General features: G+C 42.6%; 1 protein-coding gene across 8 annotated transcripts in view; it reads right to left on the bottom strand.

The window, feature by feature from the left end:
- Nucleotides 1–2137: 2137 nt before the first annotated feature.
- SNRK (SNF related kinase) overlaps nt 2138–18541 on the bottom strand; it is a 75650-nt gene continuing 59246 nt past the window's right edge. For all 8 annotated transcript variants that reach the window (XM_072941082.1, XM_072941084.1, XM_072941083.1 and 5 more), the window contains 4 exons: nt 16820–16961; nt 12109–12321; nt 9523–9657; nt 2138–5655 (listed from right to left, as the gene is read on the bottom strand). In XM_072941082.1, the coding sequence (XP_072797183.1) occupies nt 4434–5655; nt 9523–9657; nt 12109–12321; nt 16820–16961 (1712 nt within the window). In that variant the 3' untranslated portion in view covers nt 2138–4433. The remainder of the gene's footprint in view (nt 5656–9522; nt 9658–12108; nt 12322–16819; nt 16962–18541) is intronic.

The following is an 18541-nucleotide window of genomic DNA, read 5'->3' as shown; positions in this document are numbered from 1 at the left end:
ATGAAAGACTTGAAATAACACCATCAACCAGCTTGAATTAATCGATGTGTATAGAACATACAGAACACTTTATCAGCAACAGCGCTTCTCAAGCGCTCACAAAAACATTCACCAAGATAGGCCATTAGCCGAATCACAGAGCAAAGATTTAAATTACACAAGGCATGATTTCTGACCAAGTTTTAAGAGTTAAATTACACAAAGCATGATTTCTGACCAAAACAGAATTCAACTAGAAATTAGTAACAAAAACTTATGTGGAAAATTCTCAAACATCTGGAAATTAAATACCTTTCAAAATATGAGACAGGATTTTGCTCTTAGAATGATCACTCACAAAGTTGAATGGAGAAAGGAGAGACGAGGACAAAACTGGTGAAACCCTTTGAGGCATTTTTACAGCTGCCCAGATTGAGGAAGTGTTGAGTGTTGGCAGTGCAGGCAACGAGCTGTCAACCCTTGAACGGTGAATAAGATTTGCTGATGGATGGGATGTTGGGACCAAAGAGTCAAGGCTGACACCAAGATTTTTTACTTCTGCAAAACGAATGAAGGTTTAGAGTTGTCATTTATGAGATGGGGAGCATCAGGAAGGGTAAGATTCGAGGGTGATTAGGAGTTTGGGGCTTAGAAAGATTGAGGTGCTTATTAGACACATCCAAGTAGAGAAATCAAATAGATGGTCGGAATCTGGTGTTCCTGCAAGAGATGTGGGCTAAATGTATTCTGGGTTTCTATTAGGACGCGGATGTTAAGATTGAATGGGATCATCAAGAGGTTGTGTACAGGCTGAGAAGGAATCCTGAATTGAACCCTGGGGTATTCCAAGTTCAGCGGCTGGGAGAATGTGGGGCTAGTGGACTGGAGAGCAGCAAGGTGGGAGTGGGGACCTGACCAGTGCAAAGCTGGCAAGGAAGAGTGATCAACTCAGCAAATGCTAACGTGGGATTGGAACTGACCACTGGATTAGTGTTTGCCCGGCTGAGAATGGGGTAGGAGTTCAGAAGAAAGGGGGAATGTGCTAATGGGTACAAGATTTCTTTTGGGGTTTATGGTAATGGCTGCACAACTCTGAGAATATACTAAAACACACTGAATTGTACAATTTAAATTGGTGAATTACGTGGAATGTGGATTGTATCTCAAAGCTGTTTCTAAAAATTGACCACTGGATTTAGCACATGATCGCTGCTCGCCTTGAGCAGAGCAGTTTTGGTGGGGTGACAGCAGCAAAGCCTGACTGGAAGGGTTCAGAGAGAGTAGAGAAGAGAAAAATGTGACAACAACTAGGGAGAGAATAACAACAACATTTAAGACAGGAGGAATAAAATCATTTGTTTTGTTTGCTGTTAGGAATGATCTAGTAGAGGAGCAAAGATTGACGGTGCAATAGAAAGAGAATGGTAAAGGCCTCAGGTCGGTCTCGCTCACACCTGTCAGGTCTTCAGGTGCAAGTGAAGGGACTGACCCGGAACCACACCACCAAACGGAAGAGCAGGGCGTGTGAATACACACGAGGGTAAGAAGGTAGAAGTTTGTCAGGGAGCAGTGACCAGTGAGTGAGGAAAGTAGGTGAATTGGGGAAGTAAAGTTTAATTAATAGGCAGTCCTGGGACCCACCTGAGATTTGCGGTCACGAGTTTAAAGCGAGAACAGTCACGACTGCATTTTTCAGTCACATCTGGCGGTGCAGGTGCACACACAGCATGTGGAACGTTGGTGTAACCCAGGCCAGGACTATGCAAAGCTGCATGCATAAGAAGAAACAGAACATGGGGACACAGTTTATATTGCTGAACACCAATATGCCACTTTATTATTTGGATTTTTTTTCCCATTTGTCACATACCTGTCAATGTTTACACAGGAAAATCAGCCAGCAGTGGAAGCAGCCGACCAAATCAGCTAATTCTGTACCCTCTTAACACACATCAGTTCTTACTTGGAAGGGATATCTTGAATTTGATTCAGTCTCACGGCTATTCTTAAAATTGGTGTCAAGATTGTCATAACTTTAAATACAGATAGAACTGCCAGAAGTACATAATTATATATATATATATATATACACACACACACACATACATATGTGTGCATATATATACACAGACACACATACAGAAAAATACAAGACGAATTGTTTTTTCCACAATATTTAATTTACACACTACTGTAACTATGCAACTTCTGAAGACAGGTTAAGGGGTACAAGAAACTGTTTAGAGCAAGTAAGTCGTTTGGTCCAATATTATCTTAATATAATGGTTATCTGCTCCCCTCCCTTTTATGTGACGACGTACTATGACATACAACACATGCACAATCATTCACTTATGAACAAATGAGGAAGACGCCACTCAGACTAACATCTGTGTACCCAGAGGGTCAACCAACCACACAAACCTAATAAGGCTATGATACAGCTATGCAGCATAAATGGTCAACACTGCTGATCCTAAAAGTGAGCACCATATATACATCTGAATATAAAAAAACCATTGAAAACCAAACACATATGGGTTAGTTAAAAGGTGCCATTCCAAGGCTATACATAATCACAGGAAAAAGTATTTACATTACTTGGAAAACAGCTGCAACAAAGAGTTTATTGCCAATGCCCTTTATAAACTTCTCTCCTACGTTTAATACAGATGTTACGCTCACTGTCTATGTGAACCACACATCTTATTTCTGGCCCTTTGTAAGATCCCTGCTCAAGAACTTCAAGCAAATATGTTCTATGGCTTCACCCACACATCTATTCTCGTAGCTTTCAATTATAAATATCACAATGAACTAGAGCTGTAGCTTAAAACGTATCTAGTCTAGGTCTAGAAAGTAAAATAAGTATTTTGAGTATCATATTTACTTTGTTAAGTATACTGTGATTCAGAGTTCTGAGTAAAATATATGAATCCTAAAGGAGCAGAGTCAGCGTGTTCTCGGAGAAACCGTGACCAATGGAATGCTGTCTTTGGTGCTCTGCCCACGCCACGCACCAGGCAACTGTCACTGCAGAGACATGACGGGAGGCCGATGAGTGTGGGAAGGCCCTGGAGGCCAGCCACATCCTCTCACCAGTGTCACCACGAATTGCTTTCAAGGCCCCCCAGGGCACAGCATGAAAAAGTAGCATCTGGCCCCTTCCGAAATGACTAGCCTACAATATACTGTGTCCTATAAGATAATAGCCACAAAAGATGATTATCTGGTCAAAAGTAGTCTTTGTACAGGAATAGTTTAAAGCAAGAGTTTTTTGATTATTGTTTTGGCAGGAAGGCAAAGTGAAAAACACTTCCAGCAAAAAAACAAAACAAAACACACAAAAACAAAGCAGGCTTTGTGCATTTTTGTTTGCTGTATGTGTATGAATTTTACCCATTTATGTGTATTTTCCAATCAGCCAATTTTCATAGGTAGCTGAGCTAAAGGATGTAGAAACAAAAAAGACAACCTAATGATCAAACTCCTAAAAATCAAATGTCAATAATTTTTTTTAATTTATGGGGTTTTGACTTTGCCAGTATCTGTGTGCACCTTGGCTTCCACATTAGGCTCTACAGTTTCTTCTACCTACATGGTGGTAAAGGGGCCCTGGGGTGTGCCCCGCAGGAAGGAATCCACACCGAGCATCAGTTTTGTTCTGTTAGACAGACTCGTACTCTATACGTAGAGTTAAGACATCATCAGTTCACCTTGTCACATTACAAAATGAGATTGTCTGCTTCTAAGTTACCACTACAGGGGAAGCTGCCTTATAAATCTAACTACTTTATCTCGCCTGTTACAAAACAAGGAAATCTTTTTCAGTTAATTTTAAGAGCCCAAACTTTCACACTATAGCTTAAGACAAACAGGTGTGGGTATGCTGAAATCATGGTTTTAAGGTTGTCAGTGCAGACGCTGGCTGGACTCTGCTCTGCTCAGGCCTCAGAAGGCTGAGTGTGCACACACTCGCGGGCTCCAGGCCTGTTGGCATCACGTTATTGCTTTGGTTCTGCCTCAGACACCAGCGTGTGCCTTAGAGCACGGAGTTTCCATTTCACAGAAGGTCGGGGCAGGAATTTAGATTTTTCACAAGGAAACAAAAGCATTTTTTTCTCTCTCTCTAGGTTAAGTGCAGAACATCAGATTTCTAAGTGCTCCGTTTATATTAGGTTCCAAATATACATTTTAATTTACTCCTGATCATCCACATTAAAATTATAAATGTAAAAATTACACAAGAGACTTTTCGGCTGGAAATGAAAAGTAGTGTCTAGCAGCATGCACAAAGACCATGCATTGTCACATCGTCAGGCGACCAAATGAGAAAGGAATAAATAATTGCCCGCTTTAAACGAGGAAAACCAAAAAGGGGAGAGTGAAGTGAGCCGGTCTTCACTGCTCTGAGCAGGACGGGAGCCAGCGACGGGGGACGAGGGGGGCCGCGGTCAAATGACGTGGCAGCAGCTGGCCTGGCTGGAGGCGCACAGCAGCCCCTCCTTGGGGTTCCGCTGGATGTTCACAGAGATGGTCTTTTCGCACAGAGGTAGCTGGAGCACGTTGTTTTTCAGGTTCTTGCTCTTTAAGCGTTCCAACTCGGCGGTGGTGCCCGTCACATGGTCAGAGAAGAACTTCATGCCGCCCACGGCAGGGGCGGGCGCCGCGTTCCCCGCGGAGCTGATGCACATCTTCCACGTGGACTTCTCTTGGACCTTCACGCTGGAAAACGACAGGCCGTTCTGCGGGTCGAGAATGTACTTGGCGCTCCCGTGCAGCTGGGAGCCCAGGCAGAGGCCCATGAGTTTGAGGCTCTCCACCAGCTCGCCGGCGCCGCGCGGGGCCAGCTGCGAGGAGCCACCGCCCGGCCCGGCGCAGCGGCGCGTGCTGCCCGAGGTGCCGCCGGGGGCGCCGCCCGAGCCGCCCGCCGGGCTGCCCCCGCCCGCGCTGTTCTCGCTGGGGCTGGCCTTGTCCGCGCCCCCGCCGCCGTTGCTCGGCTTGCTCTGGCCCCCGCCGTCCCCCTCGCTGCCCGGGGGCCCCTCGCTGCTGTCCCGCCGGTGCCAGGAGTAGGTGAAGCCGCTATCCTTGTCGAGCCGCCGCCGGCTCTCCGAGTCGTCGTCGCTGGTCTCCGAGCTGCTGCAGCTGGAGCCCCGGCCCTGACTTTTCCGCCGGTGGTAGCGCTTGTGCACCGTCCCCGGGGAAGCGATGTTCATCTTCAAGCGGCTCAGCTTGGGAGGCAGATTCTCATCCATGTCGAACTCGTCGTCAGACTCCCCCTCCTCAAAGATCTGGTTCAGGACCGGGGCGCTCTTCCTCGACGTCAGCCGGTTGGTCACCGATGGCTTCCTGCGCAAAACCACTTGTGTTGAGAGGGACATGGGCTTCTTGTCCTCCTCGTCTTCCTCTTCGTCTTCTTCCACCCGGAACAGGCACTTGCGCCCACTGGCAGGGGCTTTCAGGCTCGTGGGCGGCACGGAGGGGAGCGCCGGGCCCGCTAGCTCAGGAAGGTCGTCTTTCTTGGCCGAGTCACACAGGCCTTTGCTCCTGTGGCCATTGAGGACGCTGTCGGCGGCCCGAGCAGGAGACTGAGGGACAGTCGCGTGGGACAAAGGAGTGGCCGTGAGGTCATCCTCAAGGTCCTGGGGCACATCAATTTTGGTTGGCCATGACTGCCTACGTAACAGATTGGAAAAAGAAAAGCAATGTAAGAATATGCAGACTTTACTAAAGTACATTACATAAAACTTACAGGGACAAAATCCACAGTTAAAAAAAAAAAACAAAGAAAAAGAGACAAAAAGAAACAGCAGCTTCAAAAACCTATTCAACATCCTGTAAACATCACAAGGACACCAGAAGGGCAAATGTGGTTTTGAAATGTGGTTCAGTCTGACTTACCAAATGAAAACATCACAGCTGTCAGAAAAGGGGGCAAACACTTACTCCATTTTTTCTATGTAAACGTTTTATACCACAAGAAAAATCTTTCTAAAAAGTACAAGAAAGTTATTACCAAAGCAAAACCTGACCACCACACATTCTGCTCCTTTGGGTCTTAGATCACAACCTTTGAAGGTATACATGGCTAATAAATTCACCTGAAATTTCCAGTCCTCCAGATTTTACAGGATGGTGTTAAAGTTGGTGTTCACAAAAATAAGTGGAAATAGTTTAATGGATTTAAATGTGAGAATACTGGAGAGAAAAGCCAGTGAATAGTGACATACATAAATCTCTTCTTCAATTAAAAAGATGCACCCTTTAAGCTAAATAAAAATACGTATATTTTTATATATTCATATAGGAGTACCAGATAGCAAAATCCATGATTATTTAAACTTTGACTTTATCCCCCAATCCAGAGTCACCCAAGTAACAAGAATGCTGCTTGGTAGCCGAAGGAAAAGCCTTGAAACTGAGGTCTCAGGCCTGTTTTTAATAAACATCTTGAATTCTCAACTACACTCTCTGCCCAGGGGAGCAGCAGACACCAGAGACGTTTAAAACAGCCACTGCTACACTGACACATCCTCTTCACACCAACTGTGTTATCCTAGAAATAAAACCCAATTAATCTATAACTTGAAAAAACCCACAGGAATTTTCAACAGACATTTTTCTCCCTACTTGGAGCCTCCTCCTCTCTCTCAAGGATGGAGGGGTCTGTCTGCTGGTCACTGCTTGGTAGTTTATAGATGCTGAGGGTTCAGTGTTTTTGAGATCAAGCAGCATCTCTGGGCAAGTCCTCTTTCCTCACAACACAACTGTGCCAGCTTCGGGTGAGTCTCGGGGCCCTGGAAAATGGCACACAACGTTCTTTCATGCTGTTCCTCAAAACCTCACCCTGACCAACGCTGGGGGTCCCTAAGGTGGGAGGCAAGTGTGGACAGTGTGTCTGACCTACCAGAGTGGCAGCCAGTCCACTGTGGACGAGGGCACAGACATGCTGGAGGAGCTTCTCTCCCCCGACCCCCAACTACACAGACAACCAAAACCACCCCCAGAGACAAGATGGGCAAGCACTGCAGCCAGACCAGTCACTCCATCACCACTTCTGAACCAATGACTCTTACTTACACGGGTAAATCAAACTGTTAAATAGTTCACATTTATTGAGAACATATCTGAGCCCAACACTGTGCTAAACTAAATAAGCAATCTTTACAGCCACAAAACTGTGAGAAAATGACGGCTTATGTTAACGGAAGAGAACAAAGGCTGCTGACAAGAGAGCACAGTTCACCCTGACTGAGAGTTTACTAGAACCAGAGCTGTGGTGAGAGCCTGACAGGGATTAATTCATTTTATCTCACCACAACTCCATCCTCCCTTGACAGGTGAAGAAATCGGAACAGAGAGAGAGGAAGCAACCTGCCCAAGGCCACCCAGGCTTGATGACAGTGACACCTAGGCAAGGTTCTGTGGTTACTGAACTCCAGGGCAGTGGCTTCATGCTGCAGTCCTGAAGCCCCTGAATGACTGCCTGTCGGATGGATGGAGCCTCTGCGTTCAGGCCTCAGTGGTTTTCCTTGCTTCCTCGTTTCTCTCTGGAAGGAAGCGGGCACCAGCCGCTCCTGTGTAGAGGTCAGCTCCTGGAGGACTTCATAAGGCTTTTCTAAAGGACACAGCACACACATTTCCATCCCACACAGGCAGGATGCAAAGAAAGTATCTGTTCTCTTGGCCTGCCCACCCCTTCCCCCAAACAACTAACCATGCTGGCTAAACACTAGTCTCCTGACTCAGCCCAGGTTTCTATATCCCAGGTCACAATGACCCCAAGGTATACCCAGCAATGTATCGAAGTCAGGTCCAGGCTTTGGACAGTAAAGAGAAGACAAGTAAGCAGACCTCCACCACCTGCCAGGGGGCCCTGGCCCCAGCAGGAGGACAGGCCCCAACAGCATCTCCACTCCATAATCACCAGGTGGGTACAAGGAACCTGCATGGAGGCTCTGATATTTTTTTATAGCTACTGTTGGCTTTGTAATTTCTACAATAAAGGATAACCAATTTAACTCAGTTAAGTATTTGATCAACTTTAGACTGAGTTCTCATTTGTCTCACTGAACAATCAACAGTTCAATTCCAAATATTCCCTTCTCCAAAAGACTGGGGCGGCTCCAGGTGCGGTGGCCCAGCACGCAGTGACTCTGCTCTGGGGCTGCTCTTCTGCGCTAGAGGGCTTGGGGCAGGACTAGGTGGACCCCAACCGCTCACTGTCACTCTCCCGGTCTGGCCCGTGCGCAAGAGTCCCCTCGCTCTCTGGGGCCCAGTCCTCTTCCAAGCTGACGCCAGACAGAGTGCCTAGTTTTCGTTATGCAAGAATGCATCCAGGATATAGATGAAGTTACTAAATAAATTCATTTTCCAGTTAAACTAGACTTCTAAATATTTAGTCTTTGGTCACCCAGGAATGTTTCCTTGTCTCTTCTTTGTTGCTCCAACCCAAGCAACCTACGCATGGCAAGCTGACTACAAGTAATTTAAAATCCAATGGTATTCTTCCTCTTTTAAATAGAAATTATTACTACATATTCACACACATATGTTCACATACAGTCAGATGTACAAGTAAAGGATTATTCAGAATCAGGAGCATCCTTCTGTTTTTGAATCACTACAGTTCTATGGATTACTTTACCTGAATAAAGAAAAATTCTATATAAATTTCATAGTGTTGACTGAAAAACAGTAACCCTTCCCAAGCTTTGATTTTAAATGGAACGCTAATATGGCAGAAGAAAAAGAAGAGTAGGAGGGTGGGGGGAGAGGAAGAGAAGAGATCAAGGAAGGGGGAGGAAGGAGGAGAGTCGGGAAAGGAAGGGAAGCAAAGGAAAACAGAGGGCACATTCACTGCTTTACCAATGACAAAATGGTGGGAAACGTTCACAGCAATGACAGCAGACACATGGAGCCCAGTTCAAAGTACCTCACATACATTAATTTGTTTATCCCTCACCACAACCCCAAGAAGTAAACAGTATTATAACACCCATTTCACAGATCAGGAAGCTGAGTCAGAGAGAGGTTAAGTGACCTCCCAAGGTCAAGCAGCTAATAAATCAACTAGCTGATCTGACTGTCAAATTCCTGAAATCCTGAGGTAACATCATGCCACAGAAATGCCCCATATGTTTTTTTTTTAATTGCTTCAAATAACTGAGAGAAAACTCAGCCTTGTTCCTGGAATGAAAAATGGAAATTAACACATTTATACATGTCAGTTCTGGATGAGTTTATTGAAATAGCTGACAGACACTCTAGCTTGAGGCTCCTTCTCCAAAATGTATCTTCCCAGCCAGGCCAGTAGCCACAGCCCCTCTCCCCCAACCCACCCCCAAGCCCAGGAGAGGAAGGCATCCCTGGTGACAAGGAACCAAGACCCCCACACACATGGAGGGCCCACACGTGGCCTCCCCACTGAGGCTGTCACCACCGTGCATACTCTCATCACCCCCAGAGTTAAGAAACATTTAAAAATAAATTCACTATTTCAAAATGTTAACTTACTAAAATCAGTGAAGATTTTTTTCTCACCTAAACTGGGCCTTGATATTGCTAGGGCTTGCAGACCTGGTTTGTATTTCTTTCTCTTGCTTTTCCCTCAGGATCCTTTCAGCAAGCAGGAAGTAGGTGGCTGTGATGTGGTTATACCTGTTGGTTTCCAGGGCTCTGAGGAAACAAGGGAGAGAGAATGTAACCCACATGAGCAGTTTTGTTTTCTCACAAGCAGAACTAATTTTTTTTTTTAAGAACAAATGAAATCCAATGACCTTGAATCTTTTAACATAATGGGGGAAAAAACCCTAGTAGTAATTATTTAGATCATTCTTAAAATTCTAAGAAACATCTGCATAAAAATGTTCAATTAGTAAGAAAAACCCAAAATGCTGATGGCAGCTTAAGCTGGATGTTAGTTTTAGCTACATAAGAAAAGATAACGAAGATGCCAAGAATGTACACGTTATTCAAAATTTTAATGTGTCAAGTGTTTATTTTCATTAAACTGGCTCCCCTGCTTCCAAGAGAACCATGAAATGAGTTGTATGAACATGCACTGAAACACTAACATCAGAAAAACTAGAAAGTTTTTTTTTTCCACTCTAATTTATTGGCATTGGGGAAGGGGATTCTATTTATTTATGTATCTATTTATTTAAAATGCAGGTACTGGAGACTGAACCCACATTAGTGAATTATTAGTGTACTGAGAGCATGCCATCACCCTCTTCTCTGAATAAAGTCTACGCATTCATTCAGAAGTGATGCTTTCTGAGGACTCCGTCTGGCCAGCGCTGTGCTGGCAGGTGCTGGGGCACACAGCCTGCCCGCTCTCCAACAGCTGGCCTGTTGTGGGATGGGGGGTAGTGTTACAGAAGATCTACAAGACCCAGAAATACGACTTATACTTTTCAGGAACTTTCTGTAGTTAGCAAACATACACAATGAACACTTTGGAAGGAAACGATACAGGGGTCACGTCTCACAAAATGAACAGTGGGGCCACATCTAATAGGCTGAGATGAGAGATTCTAGAGTAAGAGCCCAAGGTGAAATTCAGGTCCAGAATGACTTGTCAGAGTGGTTTCCTCAGCTCAGCACTGGATGAAGCTGTGGGCTTGAGTTAAGGGGACCAACAAGTATGTCTCTGAACTAAGGAATCACGGTGGGTCGAGTTGCTGCTTATAATGTGGGCAGCAGGCAAGACCGGCCGAGACCAGCTGGGAGGACTCGGGCTCAGAGAATTATCTGAGCCATGGAAATTACCCCTCCTTTTGGGTTTATAATTGAATTTACAGGAACAAAATAGTTCTATATGATACCACTGCATGTATTTAAGTTAAGAATATAAAGCCAATTCAAGGGATGCAAATAACCTTTGAGCCACTCAAAAATGAAAAACCATTTTCTGCACATCCCTAAAAGCAAGTCTCCTTGACAGAAAGAGCAAGTGTCCTGCTCTCTTCTGTCCATTTAGGTCATTTCAGCAGCTGTGGGTCAACCTGTAAAAACTCATAATGTACTCAGAAACCTGTAGAAATGTGTATTTAAACCGAAATTATGAACCTGGGTTTATTTTTGCAAATCCTCCTTCCCAGTGTACTCCAAAGATACATGTCCTTCACACAGATACCGCCCATTTAGGGACCAGACCCTCTGGTGCCACATGGACACTCTGACATACTACAGAGCTGTCCAGCCAGCAGCCTCCTCTCTCCCCAAGTCAGGAACCTGGGTCAGATCGCTCAGCCAGGCCGGTGGCCCTCCTGGGGGGAACCCCTTTTTTGCCCCCCTCCTGGAATATATCTTTTCATCACACCCAACTGTTTCATTCAACAGGTTAAGTAACTTTAGACATTTCATTTGTGGAAATGCTTCATACTTTTATAGACAGGACCTCTTACAGAAGTGAATTATATCATTGTTAAAGCAACTTCATCTTATATTATCCTTGATTCCAAGCTTCTTAGGTTATTAAAAACTGGCTTTGGTTTTAAAGGACGTAACCAACAACTTATGCGCCTCATGGGTTCCAGGCTGCCACAGCAAGGGCTCTAAAGGGCCACATAGTAAATATATTTTGAGTTTCACAGGTCACGTGGCCTCTCTCACAGAGACTCTGATACTGCAGCACAATGCTGCCACGGACAGTACGTAAACCAACAGCACTGCTGTGGGCACCAAAACTGTACCTACAAAAACGTGTGACTGACCCATATGGCAACCCCTGATCTCAAGGGCCTGTGATGTCCCACTGAGTGTCCCTGCTTCCCTGTGGGGACCAGAGGGAGCCCCAGGAATGAAGAGGACACAGAAATGGACAAGTCATGTGCTGGGATACAGAACAGCCCAGTCCAGTCCACCTCTGGAAGAAGGGAGAACGGCCACACGACTGACACCACCAGCAATGGTGTACCTGTTCACCAGCAAGAAATAAAAACAAAGACCAACAAAACCTATGAGCCAGGCACTGGGCCAGGAACTCTAGAGATAAACGACATAACCTGTGACAACTGGGAACTCTGCCCATTACACGCTCTCCACAGGCCCTGCCACACTAAGAAGAGAGCCCACTCCAAGCACCCTGAGCCCACGGCTGCCCACTGACGAGCGCTCACATACTCGACGATGGCGTCCCGATCCGCTATGTCCCCAAGCACCATGCGCTGAATGATGCTGTTGTGCTCCTCTTCCGAGAGGTTCTTGTACGACACGAGGGGGATGTTGTACTTCGTGGCTGGTGAAGGGTCCACTCCCTGAAGCCAAGGATGGTTTTCAATCTCTTCTAAAGAGGCCCTTCTCTTGGGATCTCTCTGTAGCATCCGTGTGATGAGGCTGGAAAGGAAGGCAAGCCCACTGTGAAAGGGAACTGCTGTCAGGGATTAGTAACGGTGGGTTACCAAAACTGCTTCCTACACTTACACCGTCACATTTCCTCAGGTTCGCTGGTAGTGGTGGGGGTGCAGATGGGAATAAAGAAAATTTAGTGCCATCAGATACATAAAATAAAAAATCACAACCACCGATACACCGACAAGCCTGACACAAACGCAGTTTCCTGTCATCTACAGTCAACTCTGGGCACTGCCATCCATCCCTGAACTGTCTGTGGCGCACCAGAGCCAGACAGAACCATCAGCAGTGACGCACAGAACAGGGTGCATGAGCCAACCTCTGGAAGAACGAATGCCCCTCCTGATGAAAGCAACCAAAATGGCATACATTTTTAGACTTTTTTTTTTTTTTAAAGGAACCGTGTTGGCAGGAAGGAAGGAAGAAAGGAGAGGAAGGTAAGGAAAGGAAGGCAGGAAGGACGGCTGGACTAACCACTCAGCACATAAAAATACAGAGTAAAAGCAAGACTCTCAGGAGGCAAATGACAAAGCTGGCCTTTGGCCTAATTGCTTCTGCTTGTTTCTGTGTCTATACTGAGTGTGTGAAACAGAATATAAGGTGTAGGGCTTACTGTAGGTGGGGAATACAGCCAGGACCCTTGCAAAGAACTGGGCCCCAGCTTCAGCGTGAGGTGAATGAGAAATGAGAAACACATCTACTGCTAAGACGTCAAGAAGAAAACTTGCCTGCCCCAACCCTGGCAGTGAAGGTGGACTGGGGGATTTCTTCTAAGAATTACAAGCTGGTCCTCACACAAGTTTGTGGTCCAAATTAATGATCATCTGTGTGCTACACACGGTGAAGAAGTTAATTTTAAGTGGTTTCAGGCTTGAAGTACTTCTGGGCAACTAGTAGAAAAATGCAAACTCTTTCTGGAAGGAATGTAACGTAAAAGAACCCCCCACATAATATTGCAAGGAATCTGACCTCACAGTCAAAAAAATATACCAAGGAAATAAGGTACCACTACAAGAACTAAAAGACATAATGGCAAAATCAGAATGTAAAGACTTTGAATACATCTACACCTATCCATGATATCCATGAACACAATAAATATAATGGAATAAACGCTACAATTAAAAGACAAAAATAGGGGGAGTGGAAGGATAAATTGGGAGTTCAGGTCAGGATTTGCAGATACACACTACTATATATAAACAGATAAACAACAAGGTCCTACTGTGTAGCACAGAGAACTATATTCAATACCTTGTAACAGCCTATAATGAAAAACAGTATGAAAAGCAATATATATATATATATATATATGAGAAACTGAATCACTATGCTGTACACCAGAAATTAACACAACACTGTAAACTAACTATACTTCAATTAAAAAAAAAAAGACAAAAATGCTCAGATGGTCAGATGAAATCAAACAAAAATCCAGCTTCCAGTTGTTAAAAAAGATGCACCTAAAAATAAGACAATAAAAGATTTAAAGTAAAAGAATAGAAAACATACATAGCACATGAATGCTAACCAAAAGAAGACCGGTGTGGTTACCTAAAACTGTGTAACACAGACTGACTTTAAGGCACATAGCATTATTAGAGATAAACGGTGATACAAAAGTTCAATTTACCAGGAAGCTACAAGTTTTCAGCTTGTTCGGACCTCGTAACACTCCCTCAAAATACCCAAAGCAAAATCTTAGGACTTTCAAAAATAAAAAAATAAATTTACCACCACAGTGGAAGAATCTCTCTCAGTAAGTGATAGATCAAGCAGTCAAACTCAGGAGGGATGGAAGTAATTTTGAACAGCATAATTAACAAGCTTGAGCTTTAGGATTTATACAGAATTCTGACCCCAACAACTGGAAAACATACATTCTTTTCCAGAACAAAAGGATTATTTACGAAAATTGACTCCATGCTAAGACATAAGCAAGTTTTATCAATTTGAAAAAAAAAAAAAACTAGTGCCATATAAATTGTATTCTTGGATCACAAAACAATTAAGTGAGAAATGAACAACAAAAAAGCTAATTAGTAAAACTGTATTTTGGAAATTTAAAATACCCTTCTAGAACTAATGGGTTAAATAAACCCATGGAACCTAGAAAATAATCAGGACTAAATAATAATTTTAAAAAAGGATTATAAATCAAAACTAGTGGGATGCAGCTGAAACGGCCATTTATAGCCTTAAGTGGTACACTGGAAAAGGAAAATTTATGATCTGAACATCCAATGTAAGAAAGAAAAAGAACAAAAGAGTTATCCCATTAAGTACATAGAAGGAAACAACACAGATAAGATAAAAGACTATCAATAACAAAACAAAAAACACAACAGTAAGTTAATAAAGATAAAAGATAATTCTTTGAAAAACATTATAATTAAACTTCAGGCAAGATTGAGCTAGGCAAAAATAGAAAAGGTAAAAAATAAGAGAAAGCAAAAACTCAGTACTGAATATCCAGAGGGAACTCTAACTTGAAAAGACACATGCACCCCAATGTTCATAGCAGCACTATACAACAATAGCCAAGACACGGAAGCAACCTAAATGTCCATCAACAGATGACAGGATAAAGAAGTTGTGGTATATTTATACAATGGAATACTGCTCAGCCATAAAAGAGTAAAACAATGTCATCTGCAGCAACATGATGGACCTAGAGATCATCATTCTAAGTGAAGTAAGCCAGAAAGAAAAAGAAAAATACCATATGATGTCACTCATATGTGGAATCAAAAAGAAAAAAAAGGACACTATGAACTCATCTACAAAACTGAAAGACTCGTAGACATAGTAAACAATCACGGTTTCCGGGGAAAGGGGGTGGGAAGGGATAAATTTGGGAGTTTGTGATTTACAAATGTTAGCCACCATATATAAAAATAGATTTTTTTTAAATGTTTGCTGTATAGCATAGGGAACTATGATCAATATCTTGTAATAACCTTTAATAAAAAAATGAAAACAAATATATGTATATGTATGCATGACTGGGACACTGTGCTGTACATCAGAAATTGACACACTGTAACTGATGGTACTTCAATAAAAATTTTTTAAAAATCAATATTGGAATGAAAAAAGGGCAACAACTACATTATAGACTTTAAAAATGTAATTAGAAGATACTATAAATACTTGAGGCCAATAAATTCAAAAATTTAGATAAAATGGACAAGCTCCTTAAAAAACAAAACTTAGCAAAACTGATACAGGAAAAAGCAGAAAACTGAATGGTCCTATGATTATGAAAGATAATCCCTCTAGGAGTGAGCCACTAAGAAGAAGCTTCTAAGATATCAGAACTGTTCTTTTTCTTAAGCTGATAATGAGTACATAGGTGTTCATTTTATTACATACACGTTTTATCCATTCCTTTGCATGACATACACCAGCATAAAAATAAGTTATGCTGTTTTAGTTGTTTCAGAATGTGCTATGGAGATGCTCCTTGAATTATAAACATCTGACACACATGCAGCGTACATCCACGGACAGCAGCGCTGCTTCCTGGGCTGGAGAGCAGCAGCAGTTAAGGGGATAAGGAAGATGACAATGACAATCGTCACCAATACTCACTGTGGGTGCCATTTATGTGCTAAAGGCTGAGCTACACACTTCATACACATAAATTAATTTAATGTTCACAATAACCCTATGAGGTAGGTTCTACCATTTTCACGTCATTAGTAAACTGAGAAGCCAGTATTTGAATCCAGATAGTCTGAATACCTAAATTCTTAACCATGGCCTAAGATGGGATCTACTTGGAGAAAAGACTCAAGCTATCAGATTTCCTTCCTACCAGCTGATAGGAGAGAACTCAAAGCTCTGTTACTCCAGCAAAATCCTTTAAGTGGTAGCTACAATCTCAGCTGAGCTTATTTTAAAACATTACCCACAATATCAATGAAATACTGAACTTCCCAATAGTTCTTTTATTTCATTATGTATTTCTCTCTACACACATCACAGTACTATACAGCACTCAAAATTCCAAATAATCCAGCTTGCATTACTTCTTCCCACAGTCACGTGAACCAACACAGAGCTTTTCCGTCCACTGGGGGAGGGTGCATGAACAAAATTATAAGACACGCTATGTCAATCCTAAAATGGCCTGTTGATGGTCTGTTTCAGGAAAGAAAATCCCCTCACTCTTCTCTGGAACTTCAAATAATTCCAGGTGGTCCTGCTTTTTGGTGACACAAAATGAGAAAAGTAATTCTTATGGTCATGTCTTCATTGCAAGTGGAAGTAACCACCACTCCTGGAGGCTGAAGAGCCATATAATGGGTTTCTTGAAAACTGGCATATTTGAAAAGTAGACTCTGTACTCCAGTATTAAATTTCAAATATTCTAGGGTTAACTCCCCAAAACACACTTAACAAGAGCAGAAATACTGAGATCAAAAATTAAAATGAACAAAAAAACCCACATAGTTTTGTTTTATTTTTTACTTACTCTTTACACTCTTTAGACACATGGGATGGCACTGTGTATTTGCAATCCATGATCATTGTCAATGTTTCACTGTCATTGGCCTCTTGAAAGGGTGGCTGCCCACACACCAACATGAAAAGGATCACTCCCAGACTCCATATATCTACAAATCAAAGATATACTGTTAAATACTGGACTAATTAGAAAACCAAAAACACCAAGAGGAGTACAAGTAGACTAACAAAGATTATTTTATTCTAAACCATCAAAAACATTTATACTTCAAAGTAAAAAGATCTAGGGACGAAAACTTAGAGCCCAATACGGCAGGGAAAGTATCTGTCTTGTTCACTGTTTTTATATTCACTTAAGGCCCAAGAAAGTGACAGGCACACAGCAAATGGCCAATAAATGTTCAATGAAGAAATGAATTAATTCATTTGTTAATGGCAAGAACATCAACTGGTAAGTACCTATCAAGGTACCCAAACTGATGGACACACACTGCCGTTTCCCCATTACATTATACACCAGAGATAAAACAAAGATATTAATACTGTGAGATATGAAAAGGGTTTTGCCTAAGGTCACAGTTGTCCAGGCTGTTCACCTCAGTCATGGTCTGATAACCACATCATATTATAGTTAGAAAACTAAAGCTCAGAGAGGAAAGAAATATTCCTGAGCTGGTCTGTCAATGAAGAAAAAGACTAGTATTACTTCAGAGGGAAAAACTAGGATTGAAGGTGTAGGTAACCAGGACTCACACTTTGACTTAAAAAAACAGCAGAAGCTACTTAATAAAACCACGAAAACACTGGGAAAGGTATTAGGTCTCCTATCACTGTGAGTATTTCAGCAAAGTCTGAGCAACCATCTGTCTAGCACCCTGTGTAAGGCACTTCTGTACTGATTTTAAGGCTAGACTAGTTGACATCTGAGGACCCTCTCAACTCTAGCACTATACTAACTCCTATAATAAAAAATAACCCCCTACTTCTTGCCACTTATATATAAAACAAAGCCATCACTCAGATGGAAAAATGATGTTTTTTCAGATGAAAAAAGGATGACTCCACTTAGGAAGGACATCACAAGAAATTCATTCATTACAGAAACTGACGTACAGACATGATTATACGAACAGTCATACAACAAGACATCAATTCAAGAAGCTTCCTAAGACCATGAAAGCCTTAGAAGAGAGTAAAGGACAGGCCACATGGCCTTTGTCACTACATCTGTTAACACTCAACTGCTGTTCTCCTTTAAGCTTAAATGCCCAAAATAATATATGTTCCATGAGAATTAAAACTTATTAATAAAATATCTTTTCGTTGGTTCAAACTAAACAAAGAGGACAATAAAGGAAGAAACTCTAAAGTTATATGCTGATTTTTTTATACATACAATAAATTTTATTAAGTATGTTCCAATAGAAATTAGTGAGAAAGACAGAAGAATCTACTAAAACTAAAACATTTATATACATGAGAATGAAAGGATCCTGAGGATCACTCAGTTCAAACCCCTGGTTCTGCAGTGTCCCTAGGAGGTCGCCTGGCATTGCTTATTGGTTCCATGAATTATCTGACTCCCTGCCCAGGACAGCAAGCTGGCTCAGGACTCCACTCCACTCACTGACCCACATTTCTTTACCTTGATCTTGGAACCCAGAGGGCCATCCCCATCAAAGTCAAATAATCTGAGTAATGGTGGCTAGCTGTACCTGTTCTTTAAGTA

This window comes from Vicugna pacos, chromosome 17, assembly GCF_048564905.1.
Source record: "Vicugna pacos chromosome 17, VicPac4, whole genome shotgun sequence".
In the NCBI taxonomy this organism is placed as follows: domain Eukaryota; kingdom Metazoa; phylum Chordata; class Mammalia; order Artiodactyla; family Camelidae; genus Vicugna; species Vicugna pacos.
This window is presented reverse-complemented; position numbering and strand designations above follow the sequence as displayed.